This window comes from Pan troglodytes, chromosome 11 (genome assembly GCF_028858775.2).
Source record: "Pan troglodytes isolate AG18354 chromosome 11, NHGRI_mPanTro3-v2.0_pri, whole genome shotgun sequence".
Classification (NCBI taxonomy): Eukaryota; Metazoa; Chordata; class Mammalia; order Primates; family Hominidae; genus Pan; species Pan troglodytes.
Window position 1 is genome coordinate 107,483,936 of NC_072409.2, and position 12,774 is coordinate 107,496,709.

The 12,774-nt window shown below is 37.9% G+C and overlaps 1 protein-coding gene across 38 annotated transcripts in view; it reads left to right on the top strand.

Moving 5' to 3' along the window:
- The window catches only part of PTPRD (protein tyrosine phosphatase receptor type D), a 2,309,829-nt gene that overhangs the window by 2,146,239 nt on the left and 150,816 nt on the right, over positions 1-12,774 (top strand). For all 38 annotated transcript variants that reach the window (XM_054658683.2, XM_054658684.2, XM_054658676.2 and 35 more), the window contains one exon: positions 9,543-9,633. In XM_054658683.2, the coding sequence (XP_054514658.1) occupies positions 9,543-9,633 (91 nt within the window). The remainder of the gene's footprint in view (positions 1-9,542; positions 9,634-12,774) is intronic.

Sequence of the window (12,774 nt, forward strand, 5' to 3'; positions counted from 1 at the left end):
TCAATGAGTCTGGGGATACGTATTTACCGGTAAAACCATCAAGGCCATAGATATATCAGTTATTTCTTGATCACATACCCTAATAGTCAATGTTAATGTTTCAGGGATTCAGTAGCGACAGTGTGTTCTTTCTCATTGTTCTCATACAGCATAGTTAATTGGGCAATTTGGACAAGAAAAGAGTTCACTGAAGCAGAGTCCTATAATAGAGAAAATTAGATAGATAAGGGAGGCTGTAGACGAGGCTCCTAACTCCGGCTTATTAGTTCAGCAGTCCTAGAGAAAGTGACAAATGAGGCTTTTTAAGCTGAGGCTTAAAAAGTGACAGGAAGTTAGCTGGGCCATGGGAGTGGGAGTGGAGAGACAGCCGTTCGCTCAGAGGATAGAGCGTCTCTGATGGTGTAGAGGCAAGAGAAAGACTAGCAATTGTTGTTTGGCCACGTTGTACTTGTCTACCTCTTAAGACTTTCCTGCTGGCATCCAACAAATATATATTCTGTACACACTATTTTGTCAGGACTATTTCTGGGAATAGAAAGATGACTGAGATTAAGTCCTACCTTATAGTAAGAGAATAGATTCAGAAAATAGATAATGTGAATATAATGGGGTGAGTACTGCCAGGTATTGTGAAAACATAAATATCAAGTTTTAGCCCAATTTGGGTGTCAGGGGAGGCCTCCTGAAGGAGATCATATCTAATCTGAGTCTGATAGTGTGAGAAAGATTTAAGAAAGGTGAAAAAGTTATAAATAATGAAAGAACAGGGAAAAGATAGACTATAAATTCATTCCATTAAAAAAACATGCATGTCTCTTCAGGAAAAGAGCAGTTGAAAGGGGAAAATAGTATAGTATATTCTTCGGCATTTACTATTAATTTAGTTTTCAATACTTTCTTTTATTTATATAAAAATGACCTTCAAGAGGCTGTTCACCAAATTGTGTTGCTAAAATGTGTTAGCTATTATTGGAAATTGGCCCTTTTAGTCCATTGGTGGTAAACTTTAGTTTCATTTTCCAATTTCTGAAGGAGTTGAGAATATTGCAGAATGTTTTCTACCTTTGTCAGTTTTTATTTTTAGCTTGTTCATTTTTTTTGTTTTATTTATGCACTTTCCACTTCTATATTTGAAAAGGGAGGCAGGGAAAAGGTATAAAACTTGGACATCACAGAAATGAGACCATTACGAAGCAGAAAAAGAAAGCAAACCATTATGGACATTTTTTGTTTTCTAGGAATGAATAAAAGATTCTCAGAAATATATTACAGCCACTTTGGGGAAGAAATGAGTGAAAGACTAAATCAGGAAAGTACTTGAGTGAGAAAAGTACCAAAGAAATGGAAAATGAAAAGCAAATCTTTTAGTGAAAAGCCTTAGATGATTTCTATTTAGTGGAATTCTTAAAGGGATAATAGTGTAAGGTTACTATTCCTGTTTTCTAGATTGGTTAATGTAGCACGGTCAGGTATTACAAGCAGCTCCGTGCCACGCTGTGTCACTTGCAGTGGTTGGCAAGTTTAGAAATTAGGAAAGGTTGTAGCTTTTTATTCAGTATTCTATTAGAAAAAATGTGAGGAAGAAACAGAACTCATTCCACAACTGTGGGCAGGTTGCTAACTTTTAGTTAGATGAAAGCTATCCAGAAAAATGCTTCCTATTTGTTTTCAAGCAAAATGCAGTTTTGGTGATTGACACCTGTTTTCTTGACCAACAGAAACCATGCTCTCATTTCTGGCCAAGTTAATGAGGAGGTCTTGGCCCCTACTCCTTAACTCCTCCACACCGAAAAAGTGTCTAATGATTTCTAATTAATTTAATATCTCTTTACTTTCATACTTGGTTGTTGTATTTTTTGTGTGCCACATCAGGAGAGTTCCCTCACAGAAAGGCTAAATTTCTTTTGTAACAGCCTTAAGGATACTGCAAGTTCTGGTATCAGGAATTCTGTGGTGCTTAAACCTACTATTTAAGTAGATTTGGGGAGCAGAATGCCAGTCAGATCTAGCAGTGCTGCTGTTGTTCGGAAGCAAGTTGTAATGACATAGGGAACTTCTGTGACTTTATAGAGCAGAATTTTACTCTGGGTATTTAAAAAATGCACAACACAGATTATACTAAGAGAAAAAACTGCCAGAAGGTACTCAATGTAAATTAATTTTATAACAACCGTTTTATGTTTATAAAAAATTGAAATAAAGAATAAGGGTGTTCTATGAAATTTTCAATTTCTTTGGTCTTACTAATTTGTTCTCAACTTTTTCTTTTAAACAAGATTTTTATGGAAGCATGGCTTACGGTGTTGCTTCATAACATTTGTGTTCCACTATTAGCAGCCTAGTGAAGAGTAATTAATCATGTGTTTGTGAGTTAAATTACTTTAACTCACAAAGGCTTAAATTTGTATAGTACTTTGCAATTTACTGAGGATATTAGGTTTCATTTAAGACTCACAATAACCCTGTGAGGTAGGTATTCTTCCTCTAATTTACATAAGAGTAAAATGAGGACCAATGGTACTAAGTGTCCTGGCCAAGATCATACAGCTAATACTAGTAATAGTTAATACGAACAGAGGGCATACTAGGTGCTATGCAAAGGATGTTACACACGTTAACTGATGTAATCCTCACAGGAATGGTGCTCCTCATTTTATAGCTGAGGAACACACAATATACACTGACTTGCCCCAGCCGGCAATACAAAACCAGAGAGGAAAGACTTGAATCCAGGCAGTCTGGCTCCAGAGCCTATGTTCTGAACCACAGCCCTGCCTCTGTGCCCATAAGTTTATTGGTCAAAATAGAACTTTTTTTTCCCTAGGTCAATTGATAACTGATTAAAACTCCAAAAGAAGTAGACATAAACAGGACTGCCCCAGACAAACCTTAGAACTAAGAGTGACCAGGCATATGTGCTTGGGTACAGATCACAGAAGTGTGTGTTTAGTGTCATGAAGCAATAAAGTCAGTGGGTTGCCATGAGAATTTAAGGAGCGGTAAAGCAGGAGGCTTGAGCAAGGAATGACATTCATCACTAAACTCCTAGACGGATTTTTCACCTCCCAGTTAAATAACATGTTTGAGAATGCTAATACTCACTAATACAAAAAGCCTGACTGAATTTGAAGTGGGACTGCCACAAAAACCAGAGCTTGCCTTCTCATATAATTATGGGGAACTGGGCCCCTTGATGATAACATATTAAATGAAATTAGTAAAACTTTACTTAATATAATTAAAACTCTGAAGGTTAGATTTAACTTATCTAATTAAATCTAATGTACTGGGAAAACACAGCTTACTTTGTAAGTAGTCAAGGGCTTTCCAGATATATTGATTCTGAAGTTATTTATTTTTCTGTTACTTTAATAGTTAAAGTCTATGTTGAAAAGCTGTTTTGAGTCTAAACTCCAGGCTTGAGGCAGACGGGCAAAGCAGAATATTGAGTTTAATTTTACCCGTATATAAAGCTAGCTGCAAAAGCAATTTATTTTTTTTTTCATTTCAAGCAAGTTCTTTCAGCTCATATGATTTGGTTGATATGAATTTGTAGGGCACATATTAGCTGCCCATTTCACTCCTCCAATATGAATCATCTTATCTTTCTTAATGTCCTGTGAGATTAGAACAAGGGTCACGAGTAGGCCAGTAAAGAAAAGAACATTTGCAATAAGGAGTTATATTTTCTGGAAACTCTATTTGGGCATGCCATTGCTGGTTTGAAGAAAGGAGAAAAAGCTTGATGAGACTGAGAGTTGAAAATTCTGATGGAGAAGAACCGCCAAATATTTTTGACTGCCTGACTTAGGAGAGACATTAATTCCTAAGAGCCACCTCTTGTACCCACTTTCTTTACAGTGGAAGAATAATTCCATGATAAAATAGCAAAGTTAAGCAAATGTTGGGGGTATTATATGTATGTCTGCTTTAATAATGTTTTTATAAATATATAAATTTGTTTTATAAGAAAATGTATAGATTAAAAATGGTTCATAGAGACCATATAATGGGGGTAATAGGTTTAAAAATAATCAGAGAAGACTTCACTTAGAAAATAATCAGTTAGTAGATATTTAAGGAGAGAGAATAATTAACTAGGTGGGAGTGACAGAAAGTTCTAGGCAGGTGGAACAGAATGATCGATAGTTTAATGACAGAATGGACTAAGTCAGAGATCTTCAACCCCTGGGCCATGAATGGGTGCCAGTTCCTAACCTTGTTAGGAACCCGACCACACAGCAGGAGGTGAGCAGTGGGGAGGGAGCATTACCACTGGAGCGAGCTCCGCCTCCTGTCAGATCAGTGGTGGCATTAGAATCTCTCAGGAACATGAACCCTATTGTGAACTGCACATGTGAGGGATTTAGGTTGCCGGCTCTTTATGAGAATCTAATGCCTGATGATCTGAGGTGGAACAGTTTCATCTCAAAACCATCCCCCCAATCCCCACCCTGTCCGTGGAAAAATTTTCTTCCATAAAATCAGTCCTTGGTGCCAAAAAGGCTAGGAACCGCTGGACTAGGGTAAATGCAAGAAACTGAAAGCCTATCGAGCTGTAGCTGAGAGGGCACAGTCAGAGGGATTCAGGCAAGATCCTGCTGGCCTTCTGATACCTTTCAGTGTTTATCCTAAGAGAAATGAGGATCCATTGAAATGTTTTAAAAAGTGGAAATGGCAGAACAAATTTTGTATTGTGAATTGAAAATTTCAGAGACTGCACTAGAAGGGGCTAAAGTCAATAGAGAGAGTTGAGAGAGTAAGGTCACAGTCTGGGCATGAGACATGGAATGAGGCCAGAAGAGTGGCAGTAGAGATGGAGAAAAGCACGTGCACTGGAGATTGGGTTTGGAAGTGATAGAACTTAGCAATAGATTAAGTATGACAGAGGGAGAGAACAAAGGCAGGTTGTCAATGATAACACCTAGGTTTCTGGCTTGTGCACTGAAATGGATTGTAGTGCAATATTAGGGAGGGTTTATTTTGAAAGGCGTATTATTTCTTTTATTTTAACCACAGTAAATTGAGGGTACTTTTGTAACTTAAAGTCAGATAAACCAGTGGAATTCAGAAGAACATTCTTGGCTAAAGATATGAATCTGGAAATCATTTGCATATAGCTAAGAACTGATGCCCTGAGCTGGAATGAGATCTAGGATGAAAATAGGGTCTGGATAGAAGTTTTTGGCCAGAGCCTTGAGGAGTGTCATCATTGTAGCTGGGCCGCAGATGATAAATTCTGCTAAGGAAATAAGGTTAGTGTGGAAGGAGATATACATAGAAATAACAGAAGAATATCACAGAGAAAGGGCTCAGAATGTTTCATGGAGAGTGTTAACATCTTAAAAGGTCTGCTAAGAGGGCAAGAAGGACAGAAGAGTATCAGAAACTCCCCTTTTGATGTAATGCCCTGGAGATCACTGAGCACCCTGGCAATGGCAGTGAGGTGGAGTGAGGAGGCAGGCGCTAAAGCCTAGTCAGCTGGGAAGTGAAGGGAAAGGGAGGCAGTGGGAGCAGCAGGAACACACAGCTATTTGCAGAATTTTGGCAGTCAGGAGTGGGAGAAAGAGAGGTGACTAGAGTGGGATGTGGTTTGTTTTGTTCTCTATATGACACATATTTGTACATGGTTGAAACCTAAGTGATGGGATCCAATGGGGAAGGAGAAGTTGAGATATATGAGAGAGAAGGAGTAAAAGGTATGGTAAACTTCCTAAGAAAGTGAGAAGATTGAAAACAATTCAAGAAATAGTTAATGGCCTTCAAAAGTAGGGCCAGCCCTTCTACTTTACCAAAAGAAAATGTGTGGTTTGTTTACAGATCTAGATAGGCTTGTACTTTGGTAGACAGATGATGAGGGAATTCTTGTCTGAATCTTTGCATTTTCCCTTTATATAAGAGATGAGGCCATCTTCTAGTGGGGTGGTTTGAACGTCCAGGGTTTCAGGCTAGAGGAGAAAGTGAAAACGTTACTGTGGGAAATGGAAGGACTAGGCAATTGGAGCAGTTATTAGGAAACTAGATAGTGGTAAGATTGCCAGGCCGTGTTGAAGGCCTAACTGGGGTTGCTGATTATGAATTTATGGCATTATTCTGCCCTGTGCTTTATTTCTCAAGCTGTGTTCAGCTCCCTGGATTCTGGCACAGAGAATGGCAAGCGTAGATTTCAGCTAAGATAGAGTGGAGGAGACGGGCTTTGGAAAGGGAGAATTGAAGAATCTGAGAGCTTCAGTGGTACGTGGGCCTGACCTATGAAGGTTGAAATCACCCAGGATGATGACAGAGTTTGGAGAAAAAAGAAGGCCATGAACCCCACAAAAGAATCTTCCCTGAGAGAAAGGAGATGCTGGGGAGGTACTAGATGGCAAAAATCAGCCAGAGAAGATCATAATATAGCTGGATTGCATGAACTTCAAAAAAGAAGGGGTTTGTTACTACAAAAGCAAGAGGGTGGAAGAAAAATACCTGCAGGAAGCCATGGGAAGCCAGGAAAGAAACCCCAAACCCTGACTCTGAGGTTCATGGGCAGGGGAGGAGGGATAAATCCACAGCTGCCATATGAGAAGGCTGCAAAGGAAGCAGTACCCTCAGGGGAGAGACAGGTTGCGGGTAAGGCAAGGAAGTTGATGTTTACAAAGCTATAGTTGCAGAGAGCACAGTTGCAATGTGTGGATTTAGACTGACGTGAGGCTTTGTATAATACAAAATTTCAAATTGCCACTGCCCTATTTCTTTCAATGTGCAAGAGCTGCTTTGAAGCAAGCTTCACTTTGACGGCCCTAGATGAATGCTTTAGAGATCAGTGGAGAAAAAAGGTTGTGGATATCTTGCCGCACCGTTAATTAATTGCTGTGGGGGAGGCTGTTCAATTCTTATCCCAGCCACAAGTAAAATGAATAGTGGGGGAGTGCTGCCGAAGAAAGAATGGATTTTTTTTTTCATGTACAAGAATGGCAACTCAAAGTATGAAAGCAGAAGAAAAAATTAATGAAACTCATCAGCTTAACCTTGATTTACAAGATTCTGAAGGAGGACAATGTTAGCGCTCTGATAATATGCAGTATCATTGCTTTATGTGTAGCGCTCTTCTGACTTTGTGCAGTTGGTAGTGAAAAGCAAGAGGTTCCTTGACAAGTGTGTTTATCAAGCACATCTGCATTGTGATTTTGTATGCTCAGTTGCAGCCTTTGTCATTCTCCTCCATGCTCATTTAACATGATGGACTTGTTTGGTAAATCCTTCAGATGGTGGGAGGACAGGAGAGGGGGAAGCTTATTCTGGATCATAAAATAAAAGATACTGGTCTCTGTCACACACAGAGAAGCCTCTGCCTTCTCCTCATCCTCCTTGATCATTATGATTACTCGTAGTAAAGAAAATGAATGGCTAGCTGGTGTAATCCTGTGTATCTGTTGTTTAGTTGCTTAGGGCACCATGGAGAAAGTATTGTGGTATAATTGTCTGGTTTGAGTTGAATTCTCAATTAGGGGAAAAGAAGTTTGACAAGCTCTTTAACCTGCAGCTCACGGAATTTCATGCAGTCTTACTGAATAAGATAGTTCAGATGCATCTTTCCGACCTGTGATGTTCATACTAGCCAGTAGCAGCTGGTATCTGTTTACTGCTACATGCCACACACACTGTGCTGAGCACCTTTGGTTTATTTCCCCCCATATCACAGCCTGGTATTTTTTGCTCACATATTTCAGAATATATAACAGATTCTGGGGTCTATGCCAAAGATCAGCCCAAACTCCCAGCCAGACATATCTCCAAGTGCCATATTCTTCACCAGAATGCTCTAGAGCAGTGCCGTCCAACAAATATAATGAAAGTCACATGTGACATTTTAAGTTTTCTAGTAGCAACAGTGAAAAAATAAAAAGCAGGCGAAATTAATTTTAATAATTTATTTTATTTAACCTAATACATCCAGATTATTTTATAATGTCATCATTATTTTAAAAATTATTACTGAGATATTTCACACTCTTTTTAATGCTAAGTCTTTGAAATGCAATATGTCTTTTACATTTACAGTGCGTCTCAGTTTGGGCTAGTCACATTGGCAGTGCCCGATGGCCCCCAGGGGCTAGTGGATACCATGCTGAACAGCTCTGCTCTAGACTCTTAATGGAAACAGAGTTCTTAATCACAGAGAGTTTACTGAGTTTATTACAGGTTTTGCTTTGAGATGAATAGAAAGAGGCCTTGCTGGCCTCTGTGGTCTCTGTGATTGGTCTCTGTGATTCAGTGTGACACAGGGTTGGGAGTGTCCTTCCTCTTGTTTCTTTGTCCTGTTGTGGTGGCCTCCTCTTTTAAAGGTATGGGGGTATGTTTAGGTCCGTGTGTGTGTGTTTTCATTTTCACAGTAAATCTCCACGAAGTGTATGGAGTCCTTAGAAAATACTTTATGACACATAGAGTAAATAAGAAAAAGAGACAGACCACTGCCACCATTAAGATAAATGTAGCTTTGCGTCCCATTACTATCTGTTTTAATTTGGCAATTATTTAATCTCTACAGATCTGTCTTTTTGCCTGTGACCAGCCCTTGTAGCCTTATAGGCTATACCTAGGCTTTGCTCAAAGAATTTCTCTGTAGGAGGACAAAACCAGATTATGCATTTACTATAATACCTGAGAAGTAGGAAGTGATTAATATGTTATTATTATACAGTATGTTCAAAGTCCTTGTATAGTTACTACTAAAGATCAGTATGAGCAGAATCCCTAAACAGGAATGTGAAAGCAGAGTATATACTAGACTGAAGTGACAAAACAGCTTTACAAATAAGCCATACCTATTTGTGGATGGGTGCCTTTATACATTCCTTAAATTTTAGTTGACTGTTCTCAGTGTAAGTATTCAGTTACTTTTGTCTTTTCGTATAGATGTCATTATAGTGATAGCTATTTTGAAGGCCCTTAAGTCGTGATTTTCTCCAATTTTCTGCGGTACTTACCTCGAGATTTGCAATTTGATGGGTAGAAAAAGAAGGGAATTTTTAATATCTTACTCTGTGCAATTATACCTAATTTTTGTTACTTAAAAATTTTTAATTCAAATAAAAAGCATTTTAGGTTTGTATAAACAACAGTACTACTAGGTATTTATGTGGGCTAAGAGTAAAAATTTTCATGTACATCCTCCTTTTAAAAACATCTTCTTATAAATTAATGTCATAGAAAATATTTGGTTCAGCAGCTTGTGGTGGTAGATTGCAGTGTTCTAGCCTTGTATGTGTCCAGCACCAGGGCCCTAACAAACTATGCCTGCTCTGTTTATGATACCTAATAAAGAGCAGTCCACCATGATGATATTACCATACAAGATCATTGCAATCACACATAAATGTCTTCCCGTGTTGTTTTTAAAATTGAACAAACAGGTGGTTGTTTGTCATTGATGTAAGAAATGGACAAGTCACCCCATATCCATAATTTGCCTTCAACTTCATTGGTCTGTGGAAGATTTAAGGGTATATCCACATTTTCCTCCTTTAAACTAACCTAACTTTTATCTATTCATTCTTGTGCAGAGGTTACTACATAATAATTGTGCCTTTGAAGAAATCTCGCGGGAAATTTATCAAGCCATGGGAGAGTCCAGATGAAATGGAATTAGATGAGGTAACTATGTCATTGTTGGCTATGTCTTTTATTCGTTATTTAATTTGCTGCATTTCCGCCCCCTCCCTTGGAGGCCTTTCAGGATCTAATCTGGGTGCTGGCTTCTCCATACCTAGCTGGTTGGATGGTTCAGTGCTATGGGCGTGCTAACCCCTGGGGATCCCAACAAAGATCCTTTGGCTTTAATTAAAAAACATTAAGCTGCAATAAAGCTTACAACCTGTCTAATCTTTGTTGGCCTTAATATTTTGCCCCTTGCCCCTTGTAAAACATGATGTAGAGGTGTGGAAGGTGAAGTGAATTGTCAGCAAAGACTTAATCACCATTGGTATAAATCCCAAGGTCGCCTTCATTAGTGCAACAGTTGCTGAGGCTGTTACAAACACCAAATTGCAATTTGCAGCAGAGTTCATTTGACCTACGATATGGTCTTGACCAGTTTCTCACAGAATTCTGTTGATTACCAAATGTTTGCCTTATTCTATATTCTGTAGGTTTTCAGAGTCAAAAATGCATTTAACTATAGAGAAAACAAATCACAAAATTGTGAGCAAAGCAAAATATATAGAATAAGAAACAACAAATACTAAATATATAACGTGGATTTCCAAAATCTTGCAACAGCAGGTGCATTATAATTGGTACTCTTCTTGTATAAGGACATTTTTGAAAGGTAATGCATAACATGAAGACCAAGACATAATTACTACATACTTCTATTTAGATAAGAAAATATGATCCAGAAGTGTTGAGCTAGATCCCCAGAGGACCACAGCAAGTTAATGAGTAGAATTCACATTTTAAAATACAGAAGAGCCTTTGTTATTTTAACATGATGCTGTTTTCAATCAGTTCATAAGGCAAATAACTGTAACGCCCCCATTTGGCAAACATGAGATTTTAATTTATTGGGATTATTTATAGAATAGGCCACATCTTGTAGTACAATCTTTTATTTCTAGGTATTTCTTCTACCTTAAATTAGTGCAAACAGAGCAAGGAAAAGAATAAATTCCCTACCTACATTACAGAGAGCTGATGCTTATTTCATATCTATGTCTGCACAAAGGAGACTGTGATCTGACCAGAAAGGTTGTTAGCTTTCTTTGGCAGACGTGTGTCATCTCTAGAAACGGGATTTATGATCACTGGCTTCATTTATCTGAATTAAATTTGATCATGTTCAGACGAGGAGATGAGTTCAAGGTTAGGCCTATGCTTTTGTGTCACTAGTGATTAGATGATCATTGGAGCTGTGTAAAATGAGACATTATTTCAATAATGTCATCAAGTAATTTAGATATGTTATAATTTAATTGTTTTGTTTTGATGGTGAAGGAACAAAATCATTATTCTGTAATATTCAGAAAACAGTAATCCTTTAACTGAAAATGCAGAATGATCAGCTGCTCTTTTCTAAGCATTTTGAAGCCAAACATGATTTTACTTGCAACTGACTAATCAATTAATCTTGATATATTCTTTACTATTTTAATTGGTTCTCAGCTGAACTACAGAAGTGTCATCATCCCGTTTAAGTTGAAATGGAATTTAAAATGCGAAGGCAACTTGTAGAATCTATGAATTGTTCTACCTATTAAAAAAAAAGTTTTTAAGGCACTGAGATCCAAGCCAGAATGACATCAAATAGTTTTAAATAATAAGCTTTCCTTAGAAGTAAAGCCGTTTGGTAGTAAGTAATAGAAAGTGATTCTCTTTTGTAGCCAGGTTTTAACCTCCAAAATGCACAGCAACACTAATGGATTAAAGTATAGGGCTATATGACTTTGAACTTTCTTGCAATTAAATTCTGTGGGTCTCCGCTGCTGATTCCCATAACAAAGGGTCATTTTAATCATCCAAGTTGTGGTGCATTAATCTGTATAATGGTTTGATAAAGAACATTTTATTAATTCAAAATTTTTGGGTCGGGATGGGTTGTTTCCCACTTTTCTTACTGATATAATTGAGACCACATTGTAGAATTAATGGTGGAAGAAATAAGATATGCATTGACTGGAAAATGAAAATTATTTCTGATAAAGAACTAAAGCCCTTGATATATCTTCTGGAATTAGCTCCAGTACATCTTGTAACCATTGTGGAGGGGAACAAATGAAAGTAGGCTATGGCCTCACTTTATGCTTACTCATCCAGTTTTTGATCCCTACAGAGAGTTTTTTTTTTTTTTTCTACCATGGATAATAAAAGCACTGTAGTAATTTTAACTATAGCTTGATACTGCCAGGTTTGACAAAGCAGTGTTCCTCTCTTAAATGTATTTGATCAAGTAATTTTTCAGAAAGACCTATAATTCAAATTGTTGGAACCATATCATTGAATAGAATGGTGGCCTAAGGGGATTTCCACACGTATACCTCATATCTAGGCCCATAAAAAATTGAAAGAGGCTTTCCAAACAGTATTACTCTCAAAATTATCTTCTGAGTTCATTTATCCTTTGTTACCGGGATGCTCTCCACATGATAAATTTATAAACTGAAACTCCTATTGTCAAGGTCAAACTGGGTAGAGCAGACATTGATAGTCAAAATGAATTTGGGGCAGAATGACTCCCAGAATGTTAGTGATATTTAATTCAGAGCAGGTCATGTAATAGATCATGAGCTTTTCACTGCATTGTACTTCAAAGGCTTGTTGTAAAATAATGTGGTCATTTGTGGTTGTAACTGCAACATGCTGGCTGACTTTGGTGTCATCTGAGCCCATTTGAACCATTTAACGTGTAACACAGGAAGCATCCTGCAGAGATTAGAGCAACCTAAACGGGCAGAGTGATGCTCCAGGTTTGACTTTAATGAATGACTGCCTTGGGTCTAAGAATACCCAAAAGCTCAAATATTTTATTATGAATTACTTCCTGTAAGTCTTCTAAAGAAACCCTAGCAGAAAGTGCTTGTGGGAATGACAATGATATGGATGAATTGCGACTATTAACTACATCTGCAATATGAATAAAACCAAGGTAGGGTTTGATCAGTGAAGTAGAAGAGGGGACACAGTCACATAAACAACTCATGATGAATGTTTTTGATCACCCAGCTTCAAAAAGCTGTTCAGCACCTCTGCAGTGCATTTTCCTTCTTGGTGTAATAGGCTACTGTCCTTTACTACATATCA